The 22,751-nt window shown below is 31.9% G+C and overlaps 2 protein-coding genes across 4 annotated transcripts; one reads left to right on the top strand and one right to left on the bottom strand.

Moving 5' to 3' along the window:
- The first annotated feature begins 10,009 nt into the window (after window positions 1–10,009).
- On the top strand, window positions 10,010–14,854 carry LOC116029134 (mitogen-activated protein kinase kinase 10). 3 transcript variants are annotated; one of them, XR_004100276.1, is made up of 2 exons: window positions 10,010–10,137; window positions 11,238–11,656. XR_004100276.1 is itself a non-coding variant. In XM_031271037.1 (2 exons), the coding sequence occupies exon 2, from the start codon at window positions 13,750–13,752 to the stop codon at window positions 14,689–14,691; it is 942 nt and encodes a 313-aa protein (XP_031126897.1). In that variant the 5' UTR covers window positions 10,012–10,137; window positions 12,031–13,749; the 3' UTR covers window positions 14,692–14,854. The 3 variants fall into 3 exon arrangements, 1 of the variants encoding a protein (XP_031126897.1); XM_031271037.1 differs by lacking the exon at window positions 11,238–11,656 and adding an exon at window positions 12,031–14,854 and having other exon boundaries at window positions 10,012–10,137; XR_004100277.1 differs by having other exon boundaries at window positions 10,046–10,137; window positions 11,276–11,656.
- A 292-nt stretch (window positions 14,855–15,146) lies between these two features.
- Window positions 15,147–18,007, bottom strand: LOC116030510 (protein SAMBA). The gene is made up of 3 exons (XM_031272770.1): window positions 17,748–18,007; window positions 15,828–15,938; window positions 15,147–15,505 (listed from the first exon to the last, which is right to left on the bottom strand). Exons 1-3 carry the CDS (start codon window positions 17,914–17,916, stop codon window positions 15,444–15,446), a joined length of 342 nt encoding a protein of 113 aa, XP_031128630.1. The 5' UTR covers window positions 17,917–18,007; the 3' UTR covers window positions 15,147–15,443.
- Window positions 18,008–22,751: the final 4,744 nt, after the last annotated feature.

Below are 22,751 nucleotides of genomic sequence, written 5' to 3'. Positions count from 1 at the left end.
CACGTATCATACTTGTATATGCTTAGTTATATTTATCCGCACAAATAACTCAGTTGATTTATTATTGTGTAATAAATCATAGGTAAGGGTAAAGTTTAGTTATACTCGCTAGATTCTATTGTTTTGTATAAACACTTTTTCAATGTACTTAGATTCTCAAAAAAATTCTATTGTTGTGTAGATTGTTATCTTTACAAGTATCTTCTAATATTCATATTTCCATACATGTAAGAAAATGCAAGCATCTATTAAAAATAGTCCGCAAAAGACTAATAAACTCAATTCCTTAAACACTCATCATTAGAGAGCCTATAAACTTGTTCAAGAGCTTGTGATCAAAGACATTAGTGCGCCTTTAACTTTAAATTAAAATGTTGAATGTTTAATGACTTCTAATTTTACTGTATTTTGAGTTATAATATAATATAATACGGAGTAACAACTTAGATAATTTGCTCAACAACCATGAGTGTACTCACACATTAATCATTAAATGACTTTAAAAAAAATCTACATCTACGGTTGTGAACCTCTATCTACGACGTACAATTATTGACATGCATATAAAAATTATACACGCCAAAGTGTACCAAAATTTCTGACATGCAATAATACCAAAGTGGACCAAAATGACAGCTAAATATATATAATCAATAATTCAAGAAAATAAATTTGTTAGTAAAACTAATTACAAAGATCAATTTTAAAAATAATATCGATAACATTTATGTAATTATTGATAACTTTTAAAAAAATAATACAGTGACATTATTGTAATTATTGTCAATTTTACTATGCAACTTGCTTACTTGCGTGGCTAGTGAGTGCGTGTTTTTCATGCGCCAACTAGGCATGTAGAAAGGATAGCAAGATATATTAGAGATTTAAAAACATCTTTTAGAAATTTAAATAAACCAAACATCTTATTTAATTTTCTACGTAATTTAATTGTTATGTTTCTTTTTTTTTTTTTGGTGAGGTAATTGTTATGTTTCTAATTAGATAAGACTAACCATACATGTTAATTAATTCTCATTAAATACATTCCTTAAAAATATTTTCTCATAAATCTAATTGATGGTGAAATATCAAACACCATGTAAGGGAAAAAATGATAATAACTCTTAACAATAAGGCCATAAAAACATCATTCCGCCATTTTCATCGCCTCCAACCCGTGGCAAATTAAAGCAGTGCCAAATTGCAAAAATAAAAAATAAAAAAATGTCAGAAGTGAACAGTGCACGCCATATATGGCGCGACATTGTTCACCTTCGGCAAATATGAGAGGGATTTCAAAATTACTTTTTTGCCCCTGAATATTTATACAATTCCAAATGTATCATTACTTTGTTTTATATGTATTTTTTTTATTTTTTTTAATTTGTATTATTAAAAATAAATTATACGATTTTAAAGATCTCATTAAGACGATTGAAACAAGACTAATGTTGATTATATATATTAATTAAATTAGTTTTTAAAACTTAATGTTGTGAAAAAATATTAATGTTACTAAAAAATTATTATTTACATAACAAATTATATTTTATTTTAAGCTAATTAAATTCGAACTAATAAAGTTTTAAAATTTGAGAAACAAAATTATTTTAGTGTAGAATAATATTTGGTGTAGAAATTTGGGGCATGTTTACTAACTGGAAATTTTCTCCAGTTTTTTTAAAATTTGAAAAATTGGAGAATAGAAAACAGAAAACATGTTTACTATCACAGTTTTCCATTTTGAAAACAAGAAACAATTTTTCAGTTTTCTAGAAAACTGAAACACTATTAAAAACTGTTTTCTAAATGAAAAACAAAATCAACTATCATCGATTAGACTATATGTCACTATAACCAAATTCTCACAATTATCTACTTACATATTTATTCATTACTATGATTACATTCATTATCATTTTCTTTTATTTATCATTATCTTCTATCTTTTCTACTTGCATTACTTATTTAAACATAACTTATTTGATTATGCTTAAAATTATACATCATTCACATTATCAAAATTAAAAATTAAAATCTATACCACGTTTTATATTGTGATTGAACTCAATTGATTATTGGTTCGGATATTTTTAATTGTGTTATATCGGATATCAAAATTTCACATATATTATTATATTAGAATTCAAAATAAAAATTACATATTATATACATGTCCTTCAAATAAATATATATCCAAAAATATTGTAAATATTAGCTCAAAAAATATTAATATTATCTAAACTAAATTTTATGTGAACTTAATAGGTTATTGGTTCGGATATATTTTTAGTTATGTTATATACAAAAATAAATTTGTTTCGGATATCAAATGTAAAATTTTTATATATATTGGACTTAAAAGTAAAAATTATATTTATTCTATTTAAATCAAATATATTTTAAAATATTTTAAATGTAACGTCTAAAAATCACTCGAAATTAAACTTATGTTAATTTTATAACGTTAATCTAAAAAAATAAATTTGAAAAAATAAATGTTAGTAAACAAGTTTTACTAAACAAAAAATAGAGAATGGAAAACAGAAAACAGAAGGAAAATATTTTTTAATGGCAAAAACTTGTGTGAGACCGTCTCACCATGAGACGGGTCGGGTCGGGTCGGGTCAAGATGCAAATGTAACACTTATATGCACAAATACCATACTTATATGCGCAAATGTAATACTAATCAGGAATAAAATTTTTGTTACTTATTAGGGTAAATGTAATACTTTTAAGGGAAAATACAATACTTTTACATTTCGATTTAAAGTATTACATTTTTCCTCAAAAGTATTATATTTGCCCTTATAAGTGAGAGGCACATGTTAACATTACTTATTATGAAAAATGTATTACTTTTTCTCTTATAAGTAACAAAAATTATATTTTTGATTAGTGTTATATTTGAGCATATAAGTGTGAGATTTGTACATATAAGTATGACATTTGCATGGTGCTTTGACTCGACCCGACCCGTCTCACGAATAAGGATCCGTGAGACGGTCTCACACAAGTGTGACCCTTTTTTAATATGTTCTAAAGATTGTAAAAACACTTGACACCCGTTTGGTTCGCTGAGTAATATTTGAAGGGAAATAGAATTGAAATTCCATAGAAAATAAAATTCAGGAAAATTGATTCCATTGTTTGGTTAGTGGAAAAGAAATTACTAGGAATATAAATTTCATTATTTGGTTGGATTTGGAATTATAATGAATAATAAGTATAAAGACAATAATATCCATACATAATAATAACAACAATAATAATAATGATAATTTAAAAAGTTGATGAAGGCATAATTGTATCCTTATTTTTTATGAAAAACATTTTTCATGGAAAACAAAATACCTAAGAATGACAAATGAAAATGTTTTCTCATTCTTAATGAAAATGTTTTCCAATAAAAAATATTTTCCTTCCAACCAAAAAAAAATTAATTTTCCTTAAATTCAAGAAAAATATTTTCCTTTGAAAAATATTTTCTTGTAGAAAGACTCCATCTCATTATGAAATGATAGTAACTAGTCACACCTCCAACTGCATTTCTGACATACAATTAATGGCACCCACAATAATAACAAAGTGGACCGAAACGACAACCAAATATATATACTAGCAAAGTAGCATTTGTGTAGTTGAATTTTTAATTTTTTTTGGATATATTGTTTATGAGGGAGGATTAATTTTAATCATAAAATAGTTTTCTCAACAACTATAAAAATATTTACTCAATTGTTAATGAAAAATATTACATTTACTCTCATTTTTATCCAATGCTATATCTAACTTGGAATTGGTCAAAAACAATGTGCCAGCCAAAGTTTACCAAAATGAAAGTAAAGTCACACCTCCTACTGAATTTCTGACATACAATTAATGGCACCCACGATAAGAGCATGACCATAACGGGATATTTTGGAATTTATGTTAGATCTAAAGCTCACATAGAGGAGAGAGAGGTAGAGAGAGAATGTCGGGAAGCTTATGCAAATATAGATTCATAGTTGACAAGTGGGGTCGGGTAAAACATGGGGCACGAATGGTTGCTGTGCGCGTTTTGCGCACAGCAGCGCCCACTTGGGTGTGCTTGAGGCGCGCCTGACTGATCAACTTTTTTAATTTTTTAATCATATTTGTTTCCTTTTTTTTTTCTTCTCCTCTCACTTTCTCTTTGCTAACCACACTTACAAAAATTCATAAAAAATCGAGAAATAACCCCATTGATAAGAATGCTCTAATAACAACGTGTACCAAAATGACGGCCATTAAGAGCATCCACTAATTTTAGTCTCAAGAGTATTAGTAAAATAATAATTTTAATTGACATATTTAATTAATACAATTTTTCATTCAATGCTATTATTTTAGTATTAATTTTCGACTACTGCATTCTCAATAATTGAAGGCCAAAGGAGACCAAAACAACAACCATGACTCCACGAGTCAACTCCAATGCTATCTGATTCATAAGAAAGTTCTATGTCCAAAAAAAAATGTAATTTTTAATCCCTCAATTATTCTTTACTACTTGTTTAGTCTCTAATTTTTTGTAGTTATAATATACACCATTAACTCTTCAAAAGAGTTACTGTTTTAAGCCCTATAATAGGAGTATAAACAACAAAGCTTTCGGTAAGTACTTGCGCCCGTGTTCGATAAGCATTCATTTATGTTTGCTTATTTAGGTAAATGAACATAAATGGACAAATTTTAGTGTTCGTTTAATAAATGAATAGAGTCTGAAAATTTGTATGGTCGTTTGTAAAGTTCGTGAACAATATCGTTAATTTATTATTCGTTTAATAATATTCATGAACAAACTCACTTTTTTACTTTGATATTAGATGTTACTTTTGGACTTATTTTTATTATTTTTATAGTTGTTATGTTGTTTGTTTTTTTATTGTTCGTAGACAAAAAACTATTTCTTGTTCACAAACAAATTATGATCATGAACATGTACATGTGTTTGTTTGTTTAGCATTAGTGAACAAAGTTGCTTGGTTGTTTACAAACACATTTAATTATATTGACCAAACAAATGAATATGTCTGCAAACATTAATAAACACTAACAAACGATTAACAAGTGAACACAAACATAATTTTAAAAAACTTTAATAAACAAATACAAACACGAACACTCTATAAATATTAACAAATAAACATTAACAAACTCTATTTGTTTGCGTTCGATTCGTTTACCGCCCTACCTATGACTTTTTTTATAAAAAATAAAATAAAAATCTACATCTATGACTGTGAAGCTCTATGTAAGAAGTACAATTATTGGCATGCATAAAATTTACACGCCGAAGTGTACCAAAATTTCTGACATGCAATAAATGGCAGGCACATGCAACGAAAAAAATACTATATGTATTCTTATTATCTACACTTAATTTTTATTTTCACAAATAAAATTTTGATGTAAACACATTTAGAGAGACCTACATGAAGAAAATAGTCTATTAGTGTTCGCGCACATCAGTGAGTAAAATTTAGGAGTACATAGTGTAAAATTGCATGCAATAATAATACCAAAGTGAACCAAAATGACAGCTAAATATATATTATCAATAGTTCAAGAAAATAAATTTATTAGTAAAACAAATTACTGATTTATCAATGTAGACAATACATACATTTATCAATAAGAGTGTCCGCCATTACAACAGTAATTAACTTCACCGGCGAAGAATTGGAAGCTACTTGGCGGTTTTGCTTACCGGAAGCTCAAACAGGATATGATTTTAGAGTGCAAAACGAAATGACCAACATTGAAAAGAATTTGAAAGTTAAGGGACTTAAATTGTCCAAATTAAAAGTCGGGACTAATTTTAAAAAATCAACATAGTCGGAGGACCATTGCTGAAATTAACTCAAAAATATAATAACGACTAAGATAATTTGTTCAACAACCATGAGTGTACTCAGTTACTCACACATTAATCATTACATGACTTTTAAACAAATCTACATCTATGGTTGTGAAGCTCTATCTAAGACGTACAATTATTGGCATGCATAAAAATTACACGCCAAAGTGTACCAAAATTTCTGACATGCAATAAATGGCAGGCACATGCAATAGTACCAAAGTGGACCACAATGACAGCAAAATACTACGTATATATGATCAATAGTTCAAGAAAATAAATTTAATTTGTTAGTAAAACTAATTACTGATTTATCAATGTAGACAATACATGCATTTTTCAATAAGATAGCTTTGACCTAATAAGATCTGTCCTAAAAGGTCAATCGACTTTAAGGGGTTATTAGGGGGTTGTCAGGCTATCTCTAATCCAAAATACGAAATTTTACACAAAAGAAATATTTTCATCATGTTCTTACATCAAGTTTTATCATTTCCAATCTATTTATACTAAATTCTGTACCAAATTTTATTGGGTCACACTTGTGTGAGACCGTCTCACGGATCCTTATTCGTGAGACGGGTCGGGTCGGGTCAAAGCACCATGCAAATGTCATACTTATATGTGCAAATCTCACACTTATATGCTCAAATATAACACTAATCAAAAATACAATTTTTGTTACTTATAAGAGAAAAAGTAATACATTTTTCATAATAAGTAATGTTGACAAGTGTCCCTTACTTATAAGGGCAAATATAATACTTTTGAGGAAAAATGTAATACTTTTAAATCGAAATATAAAAGTATTGTATTTTCTCTTAAAAGTATTACATTTACCCTTATAAGTAACAAAAATTTTATTTCTGATTAGTATTACATTTGAGCATATAAGTATGACATTTGTGCATATAAGTGTTACATTTGCATCTTGACACGACCCGACCCGACATGTCTCATGGTGAGACGGTCTCACACAAGTTTTTGCCTTTGAGGCAATTGTGCACAACCGTTTTTATTTTATTTTATTTTTATTTGCTTTTTCAGCTTCATACTTTCATCCCTATGCTTTCAGTGTTAAATTTCCATCAGTTTGATTATTTTGTTATATGTTAGCAATCTAACAAATATATATATATATATATATATATATATATATATTTTTATCTTAACTATTTCATATTATTATTTTAGCCCTCCACCTATAAACATAAAATAATAATAATAATAATAATAATAATAATAATAATAATAATAATAATAAAGCCTGAAAGGGGTAACTAATTAAATGAATGGAGTATGAATTTTTGTATCAAAATGTTAGAAGTTCAATGTTTGCAAACGCTCTCTCAGTTAGGTTGGTCGCACAGAGTTTTCCTAATGACCTCTCATGCTTATCTACATGTTTAATAAAATGCATATTTTGCAACACACAAAATTGGAAGGGTTTTTTTTTTTCTTTGAGAGTTAATTCCAGAAATAGTCCTTGGACTATTGACTTTTACCAATTTTTGTCCTCGACTTTTAATTTGACCAAAGTTGGTCCCTTAACTATTGATTTTGTACCAATTTTGGTCCTTCTATTAAATCTATGTTAATTATGTGTTAAAATTGAGGGCAAAAATGTAAAATCAAATATTTTAACTTTTCTTCTTCACTTTTTTCCCCTCCTCCATCACAAGATTATATAGGGAACAATGTGAGCCAATATATTTATTTTTTATATTTTATGTTAAATTGTTTCAAGTAATCAAATTTTTTCTTGTATTTTTTTTTTTTGGTTTATTGCAATGTAATATATACTCCGTAATAATTTCGTTTTTTTTAAAATTTTTTTTTTGTTTGTAAATTCTCTAACTGGATGTATGGAGTGTTATTGTATATTTTATTGTTGTATTAGGTGTGTTTTTTTTTTTTTTTTGGATTTATTTGATAACAAAAATAGTACAAAATCAATAGTTACGAAAAAAGTGAAGAAGAAAGGTTAAAATATTTGATTTTACATTTTTGCCCTCAATTTTAACACCTATTTAATTTAACATAGGTTTAATAGAAGGACCAAAATTGATACAAAATCAATAGTTAAGAAACTAACTTTGATCAAATTAAAAGTCAAGGATAAAAATCAATAGTCGAAAGACCATTTTTAGAATTAACTCTTTCTTTGACATATTCAAAGTAAACGGAAATAACAATCTTGAGTCGTCTCAATGGAAAAGTCTTTAAAATGATTTTTTTTATACTTTTTTTTTTTTTTTGGTTGAAATCCCCAGGTGTGAACTGGATTTCAGATCGACGTACACGCACTGCATGGCGACATGCACAATAATAGCAGTATTGCACGCCAAAGTGAACAAATACGACAGGATTAATGTCCACACGGCTTTTTAATATTTATACATAATGAAGTGCACTCTCAGTCCCATGCATTTTATGGAATATATCGTTACAGTGCCTGCAATCTCATCATTTATTAATTTCAATTTTATTTGAAAAATACCATCACCTCCCATTGCTAACAATCAGAGGTGATCACGGATCGATTCAAAATCGAACCAGCGCTGAATCGATCCGAAAAGAAGTGGGCTTAGACTTCACCAGGCTTGTGTCGGGCTTAGCCAGACCTGAACTGCCTAGCTTATAGAAGACCATCCAGTTTAGGTTCTATAAAAAACATAACCCGGAACCCAACTCGAAACCGGCTCTGCCGCAAGCTCGGGCACGTCCCAGGTCCCTAACCAGTCCAGGCACGGTCTAGGTCCAAGAAAAATCTAGCATGAACTTTATAAATTATAATACATTTTATAATATTTATAAGCTATCAATTAATAATATTACAAGCCTTATAATAAAAAATTTTAATAGTACAACTTCAAATGTTATTAAAGTCTATAAAATTTTAATTTTGTAGAAAATCATATTAATTATTTATTTTGAGATTAATGGTTAAAATATTATTTTAAACAAAAATGTTAACTTTGAAAAGTTCCCGTGAGTGTGTGTGTATACAGAGGCGGATCCAGCATGGGGGCAGCTGCCCCCACTCACCCCACCCCACCCCCAATATAGCTCTTGTATATATATATGTATGTATAGTACATTTTTAGATATAAGTATATGAAAAATGATATAAGTAAAAAATATGTTGGTTGGCTGAGATGGTTGGTGTGTGCCTTTACTAAGGGTAGGGCGAGGGTTCGATTTTTGCTCAGCAGCAGGGGCCCTAATTGGATACTTTTAGCATTTTTACCCTTTGTGTATATAATATAATACTGATGTGTTAAAACTATAATAATGATATGTGTAAAGTTTTAGTGTGTTTTATTTTTTTGTCTATATCCAACAATATTTATGGATGTTTTAGTGTGCTTTATTTTTTGTCTTTTATAAAGTTTTAGTGTGTTTTATTTTTTGTCTATATCCAACAATATTTATGACTATATTCTTTTTTTTTTGAACTGGATGACTATATTCCTTTTAAGTAATTCAATTTATAATGTGTTTTCTATTTGAATTATTTTATCAAATTAATTATTTTTCATATTTTGTTATGAGTATTTTTATAAAATTTTGATGTGTTTTATTTTTCGCTTATATACAACAAATATATGACTATATTTCCTAAATGTTTTACGTTTTAAGAAAAGCTTTCGCCCCCACTGACTAAAATTTCTGGATCCGCCACTATATATATATATATATATATATATATATATATATATATATGATAAGCGCCAAGAATAGTCAAGTTTAGGGTCAATTATAGGATAATATTATGTAGTTTTGCCACCCATTTGTAATCATTTTCATGCGTAAAGATTCTAATAAGATCAAATCAGCAAATGCAACTTTAAAAATCATGTTTTAAGTCATTCCCGCAGGATATAACAGGGTCCGAGGTCAAAAAAGAAGCAACAGACAAAGAAGCAATCGAGCAGGACCTGACCACGAGGGCCTCACGCGTGAAGGAGGCGTGGAACCCTTCCAGTATGCGTCCACGCCCCCATTCACACGTGAAGGTGGCGTGAACCGGGCCATCAAGGGCATTTGCGGGATTTCGACTTTAGGTTGGCTATTTAAACCCTACCTATGCATGTGAGAGAGGAGAGCCCCAATTTTCAGATCTTATTTTTCTTAGTTTCTCCCCTTTGTGGGAAATCCCCAATTCTCCCTAGATTAGATTAGTTCTCCATGATAGATGCAAGAAGGAGGATGAGAGTGAAGATGTAATAGATCTATTGGTTTCCTAGGTATATTACTCTACTCTTGTTCTTGTTATATTATGACTTTAATCTATTTGTTTTGATTATTTCTTCTTTGACGTTGATAATGTTTGAGTAGATTAGTAGATGGGATTGTTTGCCCCACATTAGCCCTTGTGATTGATGATTGAATTCTTCCATTTGCTTGTGAAAATGAAGTATGGTTTTAGTCTTGTGTGGATGATGTTCTACATGATTTTCTTTTATTTCGGCCGAAGTAGATAGTAGACTTGGTGAAAGTGAGTGTGTGCGCGATAGCGGCCTATCACGAGTCCAACTCATCCACATCCACACCCTCTATCCGAAAGGATGATGTCCGGGAGGAGTGGTAGGCAAGGTGTTCGGTTAAATGTCTCAACCGAATGAGGATTGAGAGTTTGAGTGTGACGTCACTCGGTATAAATACCGTGACTCCCGAGTTAATTCCCGAACCTCGTTTCTACAATTCCTATAGTACGGTCAATCTCATAGGCTAATTAAGGCACTCAACCTCGTTGTTCTTTTAACCCTTTTTCCTATTAAAATCACCCTTACAATCCTTCATCCAAGTTTCAATTTTCCCTTAGTAATCCTTGCAACTCTTGTCTATTAACATCCTAAATGCCAACACTAATTCACTCAAATTTGTCATCCTTGAGACCGATACTCGGGAAATCTTGGCTCTTCGTTTTATCACATACATTACACACCTCACCACTAAAACATACACCTTCAATATATTAACATTATCATGAGGTCAATGATTTAAATTTCATTTCAAACAATGCATAAATATTTTATATAAAAAACAATAAAAATTTCCAGACTTAGCTCAGAACGAGCCCACAAGAGGCCTAGCATGGGACCCAATCATTATTGCATGGATAATGATCCACACAGCTATGTGGAGCATAAATAAAAAGTACATTTTTAATATATTAAAAATACATTATTTTTGTACATAAAATACATTATTTTAGAGTACATTATTTAAGTACTGAAAGTACATTATTTTGTATATACTATCAACTAATGTACCTTCAATTCAGTACAAAAATAATGTACTTTTAACATAATAAAAATATAATTTATATTCATGATCCATACAGCTATATGTATTATGGTCCATACAATAATTTGCTCGTAGGACCGGCCAGGGATTTGGCCACCTCTGCTAACAATCCAACGCAAATTAAACATAGAATCACAACACAGATGATATGTGGCGTCCAATGATATATCCATAACACATTTTACCTTTGCTACAAGCTGCTCCTCGCTCCTGCATCGGAAAACATTTCTACATTAACTCTGTGGCACCCCAAGAGGGTGCACACAGTTAACACCAGTCGTTATACGGTGGACCATGGTCCACAACATGGTCACAAAAGGACGCCGTTTCAGTAAGTAGGAGAAACGACTGCCGTACATTTGTTTTTATATTATCGAATGAAACTGTAATTATATCGAAATGTAATTGTAGTTGTGTTGAAATGTAACTGCAGTGTATATAAACTGATACTGAATAACAATTTCACATTTTTGGGTGTATATTATCCAACGAAACTGTAGTTATATCGAAATGATATTGTAGTTGTGTTGAAAGGAAACTGCATGTATTATAAAAGAAATTGTGGTTGTGTTGAAAGGAAACTGCAGTGTATTATAAAAGAAACTGTAGTTGTGTTGAAAAGAAACTGCAATGTATTATAAAAGAAACTGTAGTTGTGTTGAAAGGAAACTGCAGTGTATTATAAAAGAAACTGTAGTTGTGTTGAAAGGAAATTGAATAACAGGTTCACATATTTGAGTGTATAATATCGAATGAAACTGGAGTTATATCGGAAAGAAACTACAGTTATGTTGAAATGTAACTGCAGTTATGTTGAAATGTAACTGCAGTGTATATAAACTGAAAGTGAATGGCGCGGAACGGAGCTCGTTTCAGACGTCTGTTTTCATTAATCACAACGACGCCGTTTCGATACATGATCCACAATCCATTGTGGACCGCAGTCCACGGTAAAATTTGCGAGTTAACACCACCAATGCACATACTCTCTACAGTAAGGGTGTGTTTGGTTCGCACATGGGAATCGAAATCAGAATAGCTATCACATACTTGGTAATGTTAATGGGTTTTGGTGAAAGTAATTTGCATGTTTGGTAGCGGGGTGGAATGCGAATGATTATTAATAGTTGGAGAAGCAACTAAGGAGGAAGGCGGAAACCCTTATTTTATTAGGAAATAAGTTTTGCAATTAAGGGGTAATCAAAACTCATAGTAGTGTTCTAAAAACCTGCCAACCAAACAATAACAATGACTTTGATACCCATTACTGATAGCTAAACTGTCAACCAAACACACCAAAATAGTATCTATCCAACCTTTTTACACAGTGGGTGCACACACAAAAAGAAAAAAAAAAAGAAAAAAAAACCAGTAATGAACCCAACCACAAGAGAGTGATTGTTCCCGAATTATGGCCCCTTCCTATCATAATTACACTACATTTATGTGAAGAAAATGATATATGTACTCTCAATGAAGTAAAATTCTAATTGTTATGATTTGATTTATAGAAAAATAATAATAATAAAAACTCTGATCCACCATTTTTTCTAGATGAATTAGAGTATGACACTTAAACTAGGAGTAATAAATTAAATAAAAAATGAGAGTATTTACTTTTTACATGGAGTTGCAAATGCACCCGGATGGATATGCACATACACCTACAACAATGTGGACATCCCCCAACCCAATTACTCCCTATCGGCTGCCCGTCGTGTTGGCATTCCGGTTGCCATTCTGGTGGTTTCGATGGTGCACAAGACCACCAATGAACACCACCCATGAGCGTCGTGTCGACTAATTATCGTCACTGTGTAGCGTTTATCATAAATACGATCCTTATTTCAAGCATACCATCCTCATCTAAGATTTTCCAGAATTAAATTAGTGTGCAGATACCCTTGTTGCCCCTACAACGTAACACAATTCCTTGTTTTGTTTAATCTCAGCCCTCAAACCCATATATATCATTGGCTACCATTTGTCTTCAAATCCTCATGTAGCCTATATTACTATATATATATATATATGAGTGTTCAGGTGATAACATGCTCCCACGTTAAAAATGAAGACTAATCTAATTTATTCATTTGGACAAATCAACATTTATTTATTTTTTTACTAAAATTTTCAACCATTAGTGAATTACATTGGTACTACTGACTCTATTACAATGTAGTATTTGAGACTCGAACCCACCCCTTTTACATAGGAGTATAACCAAGTGCCACTAGACCACAAGGTTTTGGCATAATATTTGTTGTTGTTAATTATCGTTCTTGTATCTTTATTTTATTTATTTATTTATTTATGAAAATTAACAATATTAAAAACATTTTGTGATATTTAAACTCACCAGTAAATCTAATTATACTCTCAACCACAAATGGTATCTGTTGTCACCACAAAATCCTCACCTGCCATTAGTGTAGCATAAAAGGACAATAAGATACTTGTGCTTTGAAAAACACTGGAAACCCAACCATTCAACATACTTTGAAAGTTGATTAATACATACAATCAATCATGTATGTATGTATGTCTAAATGACTCTGGTGAGGGAGAGAAGGCAGAAGCAGCCATTGAGCCTATCTTTACCTCATATCTCACCTGCTGATACTTCGTTATATTTTTTGAGTTCTCCGGGCACTGGTAGCCTGTCGGAGTTTGAGAAGCTTCAGGTTCTCGGCCATGGCAGTGGGGGAGTGGTGTACAAAGTCCGGCACCGGCAAACCAGGGAGATTTACGCCGTGAAAATCCTCCGGCGTGGTGAGAGTGGGATGAGGGAGGTGGATGTAGTGAGAAGGGTGGAGTGTGAGTTTGTAGTGAAGTGTCATGGGATTAATGCAGAAGTGGGAAATGACTGTTTTGTCCCTGTTGGGGATGTGTTCTTGGTGATGGAGTACATGGGGGAAGGGTCAGTTCGGGAAGTGTTGGAAAAAATAGGGGGGTTAAGTGAGGGTGTGATTGGTTACCTAGCAAGAAGGGTTTTGAAAGGGCTAAAGTATTTGCATGGGATGAATATAGTGCATGGGGATATTAAGCCATCAAATTTGCTGATAAACAGTGAATGGGAAGTGAAGATTGCAGATTTTGGGGTGAGCAGAGTTTCAGATGAAGAATTTGAATCATCAAGTATGGGGACTTGTGCATATATGAGCCCTGAACGCCTTGATCCGGGGAGGTGGCCGGAGGGCTCATCTGCAGGGTTTTCCGGCGATGTGTGGGCGGTGGGGGTGGTGGTGATGGAATGCTTTCTTGGGCACTTTCCATTGCTGGATGAAGGGCACAAACCAGATTGGGCATCAATGGTTTGTGCAGTGTCATTTGGAGGCGACACGATGAGGCCGCCGGAAAATGCTTCACCGGAGCTTCAGGGTTTCATCATCAGATGTTTGGTGAAGGATTGGAGTAGGAGAGCTACTGTGGAAGAGCTTCTGGATCATCCTTTTGTGACTAAATATTGTGATGTTTGGAAGATGAATTAATTAATTTTGTTTTGATTAGTCTACAAGAATTTTCTAAAACAATGTCAATATCCATAGTGAAATCACCGGTTCGAATTAAACTGAACACTGTAGCAACCAGTTCCGGTTATAGACCAGAATCTGGTTTAATAAGTTCTGGTTCTGAAATGGAAAAAATTAAAAGTCTGGATTTAATAAAAAAAATATTAATTGTTGAATTTGAATTATTTTAAAAATATAAAATAGAATTTTAAAAAGAAAAATTTAAACCAACAGTTCAAAACCTAAAAACTTCCGGTTCTGATTTATCATTTCTCAAAACCAAATTGCGGCCCTATCTACTCGAAATGAGAAATGATTATCCATCCCACTTCAATTCTTTAATTTTTCTTGTAGACTCTAGTCCAAAACGACATCCATATTATGTATCTAAATATCGCTTTAGACTGGTTCATGGTAATAATGAATCAATCAACTTCGAGAATCAACACCACTTTAAACTTGTGCGCACAAGAAACTCAACCCAAACTCAAAACTCCAATGTTTATCTAGTCCTATATAATCCTCAAGTTTTAGAGTTGGGAAAGGAAAGAATTCATGTAAACGCCACCTAAATAATATTCACAAAGCACAAAAGAGTTGGGAATCTGCACAAAGCTTGATTGGTAGCAGTAAAAATACAAAACTAATAGAAGCAGACCAAAAACAGAACTAAAAGAGATTAGATTCCATAAAAAGGGAAATAATTATCTTGCTTATGAGGCTCTTTTCCATCATTTTGGTGGTGCCAAAGTCTGCTCTTTTGCTATATCTATCCGCTTCTGAAGAAAACTACCTGTCAACAGTTAACCCATGATACATATCAATAAGAATATTGTGCACCAAAAATCAGAAATAACAAAAGATCTTGTTGTCTAGTCTAGCAACGTAAGCCTATGACTCCCGGTTCGAGTAGTATATGAGTTGGACATCAAACAGAACAGTAGTCAAACAGAGATCTATCAGAATATTGCTTCCAAATTAATATGCAGTAACATTCTTATATTTCAGATCCCAAAATCACACATTGATCCAGAAAACAAAAAAGTCACAAAAAAACTATGAGGCTTACAGGATCCAAGTTGTACCAAGACACAGTCGTGAGATTGGATAGTTACCTGGTCTTGAAATAAGGTGAATACGAGACCGAGGCCCATCAAACATCCAACTATCTTCATCTAGGGATTTAGCCACTTTATTGAGTGCAGCCATCACATCAGATTTGAGAACTGAAGACATAGCCAAGTAATATAATATGTCAAATTTCCCTACTAAGTGAAAGAAATCATGATTTCTTCAAAGATTCCAAAGCAACAGTGACATGCATCTTTTTCTTTTTGAATTTCCTTTTAAATTGCAAAAGAACAAAAAGTAAAGCCTAATTAGCCATCTCTATTAAAAAGAAAGGGTAATAAACTTTACGTATCTAGAGCAATTAGAATCTGAAATTTGAACTTTAACAGAGAAAGGATACAGATGTCCAGATCTTCAATAAATCCTCACTTGAATGCGAAAAGAACATTGAGAAATCATAGATGTATTAGTGACCATCATAAGGATGATAACTTTGCTAGAATACTTGAAACATTCCCAAACTACATAGAGACTGAACTTATGAAGCAACTATAATACTACTACCACTACAATCACTGATCTTCAGTTTAGGCTACTTTCACAAACTTGATGTAGGAATGCTATAAGTATTCTAGTACCACTAATTTTACAAAAGTTTACATAGTAAAATAGGAAGACTAATATATGAAAAGCACTAACCTCAACAAGCCCTTAATCTCCCTATGCAACACACCCAGAGACACACGTGTATACAAGAAGCAGAATTTGGGAAATGTTCATTGCTGTTTAGTGTTGCCAAGAGGTTAATTATATCTGAAGTTATAATTTTGGTAAGTAGTAAGTTTGTATCAAATGGTGGATTATGGTATTCCTCATTAAGTGTGAAACAAAAATTATACATGCCAAATTTGAAGCAATCAACTTTGTTTGTTAAACTATGTACTAGTGAAAGTTATGAAAAGTGGAAACTGAATTTAGAAGAAAACATGTGAAGGAGGATGAGTTTTACTAGCAAAGTCTTAAACATGAAATCAATTGGATTATGAATGTAGAAAATGCTACTACCTTAGCAAAAACCATAACAGCAGCTAATATCACCTAACCAAAAATTCCAATGCTCTGAATGAAACTGCCAACGAATTTCTCTCAGGGGAATAGGCTTGGCCCTCTTGAAAGACTGAAAGAGTCACAAGACTAATCTACAATGTGGGATAACAGTGAGCCCTCAGCCCTTTATCAAGAAATTCTTGAATCACAACATAGAACTCTCACCATACCAGTATCATCTACAAGCTAACTTTGGGTTCTGCAATTTGTTTTGCACTCCTTACACTCCAAAACCTATATTTTGTAATCACTACAGTTTGGCAGGTGTTCAGCCACTTTTTTTTTTGGAGCTATGGTGGCTTCAATTAGCTTCATAAACTTATTGGATTGTAACAGCATCCACTGCAATGCACATCAAGAAGGAAAAGTTCTCATATGACTGTGGTTAATGATTTCTACTTGATTACTTATCTTGATCCCTTAAGCACAATAAACCTTATTCAAGATTGCAATTTACTCTAATCTAATCACACCAACAGCCCTATCCATGGAATTCATTCCAAACAGAAGTATCAATTTTAATACATTATTATCTAGATGTGGTCCCAATTATTGAAAATTAGACAAAAATGAAGATAGATGAATACTGTCCAACTTTCTGTATATGTGTGATCATAACTTTCAAAATTTCCAGTAGAGCAGACCAGCAATAGTACCCAACTATTATAAAGACGAAAACTGTCCAGAAACTAAGGAATAACGAGAGAAAAAAAAATGGAAATTTCTTATACGAATATTCATATTTTAAACATTATTTGTAAAGAAACAAGCTATGAAACGCATTTAAAATAAAATTTCCGAATCTTTGGATGACGAAGAAAATAAAATAATCCAAAATGGGGATACAACAAACTGACCTTGAAGAGCCTCGTCCTTTCGATCTTGAATTGATATAAGATCGGCGGGGAAGTGGTAGTCGTCGACAGCCAGAGACGCCGCTGCAGTGGCGTTAGCACCGACAATAGCCGTCGTAGATATGGAAGACCTCGCCGGCGACGACGTCAGTGAATTGTTACTGCTACTCATCTCTCTGATGCCCCGGATAAATACAACGGCAGAATAAATTTCAATCGGATTTGAAAATGAAGCTTCGGACTTCGGTATGCTAACGGATTATTTGAACCCTCCTCTCTCTCTATATATATGTGTGTGTGTTTGTGTGGAATATATAGTGATATATGACAACCACCACTTTTATAAGTATATGAAAATTAATTTGGTGCATTATAAAATTACATATATGGATAAGATTGGGTTTAAAATTCGTTTGTGCATATAAACATGTGTTGTATACTAGTATGCATATTTTATATTATACACAACACATAGAACTTGCAATTCATGTATACATGTTCATTAACAGGTCGACACCATAACCATACGAACACGAAAAGGTTAAACACGGATACGACACGTTAAAATTAACAGGCTCAAATTTTTAACACGAACACGATTTGTTAACGGGTTAAACGAGTTAACACGATAGACACATTTTGTTAACAGAGTTCGAGTCGTGTCGACACAATATGACACGTAAACGGTTTAAACCCGCTAAACCTATTAATATTTTTTAAAAGAAACTAAAATTTAAAGTTAAGTTATATAAAAAAGAGAGCAAATATCATTTTTAGTTCCTCAACTATAATATATGTATCAATTTTGGTCCTTGACTATTAAAATTTTTAAATTAGGTGCATGACTATTGAATTTGTATCACATTTGGTCATTGACTATTAACATTTTTAAATTAGGTGCATGACTATTCATTTTGTATCACATTTGGTCCTGCCGTTAAATTTTCCGGCCAAATTTCCGGCGAAGTCACCGGTGACCGACTAATTTATTTAATTTTTATTTTAAAAATTATTTTAATACTCCGTAACTTTTAAATAAAAAAAAACTTAAAAATAAAAAATAATAATAATAAAATAGAAAACGCCGGTCACCCCGGATGACTTCGTCGGAAATTTGGCCGGAAAATTTAATGGCAGGACCAAATGTGATACAAAATGAATAGTCATGCACCTAATTTGAAAATGTTAATAGTCAAGGACCAAAAGTGATACAAATTGAATAGCCATAGACCTAATTTGAAATTTTTAATAGTCAAGGACCAAAATTGATACATATATTATAGTTGAAAGACTAAAAATGATATTTTCTCTAAAAAAGAAATAAAACTTACCATTCACTCCATCAAACAAACTAAAAAAAAAAATCAATTTATAACATTCATAAAATGATAAAATAACATCCAACAATCACAATTAAAGAAGTCCATACTAATTTTGAGAATAAAATTGAACACAATAAAATTCAAATTTCAGATTGTTGAACATCAATAATTGGTGTAGAATCTTGGCCTAATGTAGTAAATTCATTGTTAGTCATGTTCATGATATTTTTGTAATCTCATTTATCACAATGGTTCTTACCTAAATGACAATGGTTCTTATAGTAGGTTATAAACATGTTTGTGTACACGGGTTCGTGTAAACGGGTTAACATGATAATATTAATGGATTAAACGCGTTCTTAACATGTTTAACGGGTTGACCTATTAAGACATGAAACATAACCGGGTCAATTCGTTAACGACCCGGGATATGTTAATGCTAAAAACTAACCCGTTATTTTCGTGTCCAGTCTCGTGTCGTGTTAACGGGTTGTGTCCATAATTGCCAGGTCTAACAACACATGCTTGATATGCACACGTGAATTTTGAATCCTCCAACTGCACACAACACATGCTTAATAGGTAATACGCAAATTTTGAAACCTTCAATTGCACACAACACATGCTTCATATGCACACGTGAATTTTGGACCTCCAATTGATCTCGTCCATAAATAATTTTTTTAATGCACTAGATAGATTCTTATGGACTTATGAGATGACAATTCTCATAGGAACATCGCCCTATATGTGTGTACGTATATACACACATTCTCTCTATATTTCATTTTCTACCTTCGTTTTGAAACACTTATATTTTTTTACAAGTAATACTACTCCGTATAGGTTTTATACTTTCTCAATCTTTTTCAGTCTAAAGAATCGATGTCGTCATGCCCACCCACACATTTTCTCTATATTTTAGTTTCTACCATTTTTTAAATTGTTGTTTTCGCATTTTGAGTTTTTCAGATTTTAAGAATAGAGCAATTGTTATACCATGAATTAGGGTTCATCGTACATTATGGATCCTAGTTCAAAAATTATGTGTCTAAAATTTATATATTTTATACTAGCAGTTAACCATATATGTACCTCTAAATAAATTAAAGCATCATAACATATTAATTACAGACGCATAAAATGATAATCACAGATACATAAATGGTTAACTAGTTAGAATATATCAACTATAAGCATATAATCTTAATGCTATTTTGGATCAGGATCTATCAACAGTGCCGAATTTTAGGGTTTGCAAAGTGCTCAATAGCACAGGGTCTCAATATTGTTAGAAGGCCTAATAGTTACTTTTGACCTAACTATTTAAAAAAATGCAATTAATCTTGAAACTTATAAGTTTTTTTTTTTTTTTCCCCAAATCACTTCTCTCTCTTAATAGTTAGGACCTAATTAATTAAGCATGATGTATTGCAAAATCGTTCTGTTTCCCCATGATGTCTCAAGTCCTAAATCTGCAGAGATTAGGGGTGTTAGCGAACAGAGCTTTCGACAAACTACTCGTGTTCGTGTTCTTTAAGCGTTCGTTTATGTTCGTTTATTAAGGTAAACGAACATTAACCAACAAAATTTAGAGCTCTTTTAATAAACGAACAAAGTATGAATAGTGGTAAGCTTGTTTGCTAAGAGATCGTGAACAAGTTCGTTTGTGTTCGTTTAATAATGTTCGCGAACAAGCTCGTTTATGTTCGTTTAGTAATGTTCTCGAACAAGCTTATTAAGTGTTTGTTTAATAATGTTCACAAACATATATAGTTGTGTTGTTTGTTTGGTTATTATTCGTGAACCTAGATTATGTCTTGTTCGCGAACGAATTGTGTTCATGAACATGTGCAGGTGTTTGAATTGGTAATTAAGTGTTCATGAACCTATTCATGAGCATACGTGAACATGTTCATGAACGTGTTCGCTAACGTTAACAAACATGTTCGTGAACGTGTTCGTTAACGTGAACGAACACGTTCGTGAAATATGTTCGTGAACGTTAACAAACACTAATGAACGCTTAATTAACAAACGAACACGAACAGGATTTTCAAAAAACCTTAACAAACGAACATGAACACGAACACGAACACTCCAAAATCCTTAACAAATGAATACGAACAACCTCCGTTCGTTTATGTTCGGTTCATTAACGGCCCTAGCATAGATAACTTGAAACAAGTATCATTCACCAGTTCACAAATACCACATGAGAAATTGATTCTCCCCCCTAATAAATCGTTCTACTTGCATTCCAATCGGTAGCGATAAGGTAATTTCAAGATTTTTATTTTTAGAAGAAAAAAAATTGTTTGTTTAGACTTTGGAGATAGTAGATTAGTAGGATTCTTATGATTTGATTTTAAAAACTGTGCTTACACTTTTGATAGGACCTCATTTATTTTCAAGAACGGACTACAAAAGTTTAAAAACCCGCCCTGTCTATCAATGAAAGTAAACTTGGTCTATAGTATAATTAGGTAGCCAGATAATGGGCTTTTAAGCCAGTAATAGCCATATGAAGCCCAGAACGTGTTCAGCCTAAACTAGCCAAATATTTTCGCTCTAGGGCTATAATTGTTCATAGAAAATAGCCAGAAATGGGCCTTCTATGCAACCCAATATGTTAATTAATTTGGACGTTTTAGGTTTGAACATAAATACAACAATTATTATACCAACAATTGGACTAGAACTCTTATCAATCACATTATCGTCAAATTCTTTTTCGATCATTACTTCCGCAGCAATTTCCACCTGAAGAGTGGGAGTTTAATGATCTGTTTCCCCACATGTAGCCATTATCAATTCTCCATCAGGAAATTCTATATTCATAGTGCAATACCCATCATAAATGTTTTGGCCATGGAATGTTTGTTTGGCTATGATTGAATCCACAATGGAATCAAACCATACCAAAGCTTGGAGTGTGTGACCATCATCCTTTAAAATATGAATATATTGCACGGATCCTTTCGTAGAAAAGATCTCATACAATATAAAATCATCAATCGAATACGATACTTGATGTACAGAAACCAATAAACACCGAGTAATATCTTCCATAAGAATTTTAAAAAAATTAATTTTTTTTCCAATTTCTTTTCTCTTTTTTTTTTTTTTGATTTCTGAGGGATGCAACAAAAATAATAAATAAATAAATAAATAAATAAAAAGATAAGAGATACTCTCACCAATAAAATCAATGAAAGCATCAATTGTTCTGTGATACCTCTACAAATTCTCTCAATGAAAGCACCAATGTTACGTATAGAAATTCGATACGCAACGTAAGAACCTTTCTAGCAGGCTTCTAGCTCCTAACCGTATTTGAGTCACGGCCAACTCCAATTTCACACTTCGAGCGTGTGAGAACTCCAAGAAGAATAATTAAAAGACTAGAATAACAATATATTTCTCTCCTTCTTCATCTTCATATACAATGGACCTATTTATACTAATTTACTAATACATACAATAATTAACCTACCAAAAGTAACTAACTATACAAGGTAATGATATATCATCATATACATAATTTCCATATGCTAACTGAGGCATAATATTAACTCTCCCATTAATTAAGTTGTACCATCCTAATTATCCTACTAATTCTAAAAACATAATTAATTCTTCGTAATTAAACTATATAATTACATTTAAGGGCGTATCAATAAGC

The sequence above is a fragment of the Ipomoea triloba genome, chromosome 9, assembly GCF_003576645.1.
Source record: "Ipomoea triloba cultivar NCNSP0323 chromosome 9, ASM357664v1".
In the NCBI taxonomy this organism is placed as follows: Eukaryota; Viridiplantae; Streptophyta; class Magnoliopsida; order Solanales; family Convolvulaceae; genus Ipomoea; species Ipomoea triloba.
Note: the sequence above shows the minus strand (reverse complement) of the source record. Positions and strands in the feature narration are given on the sequence as shown.

What these genes read in the sequence shown, in the direction of transcription:
- LOC116029134 (XM_031271037.1), top strand. Translation starts at nt 13,750, where the DNA reads ATGACTCTGGTGAGGGAGAGAAGGCAGAAGCAGCCATTGAGCCTATCT.
- LOC116030510 (XM_031272770.1), bottom strand. Translation starts at nt 17,916, where the DNA reads ATGAGTAGCAGTAACAATTCACTGACGTCGTCGCCGGCGAGGTCTTCC. An exon ending in AAAGGACGAGGCTCTTCAAG is followed by an intron (nt 15,939 to 17,747) that starts GTCAGTTTGTTG and finishes CTATGTCTTCAG; the next exon opens with TTCTCAAATCTGATGTGATG. An exon ending in TCACCTTATTTCAAGACCAG is followed by an intron (nt 15,506 to 15,827) that starts GTAACTATCCAA and finishes AACTGTTGACAG; the next exon opens with GTAGTTTTCTTCAGAAGCGG.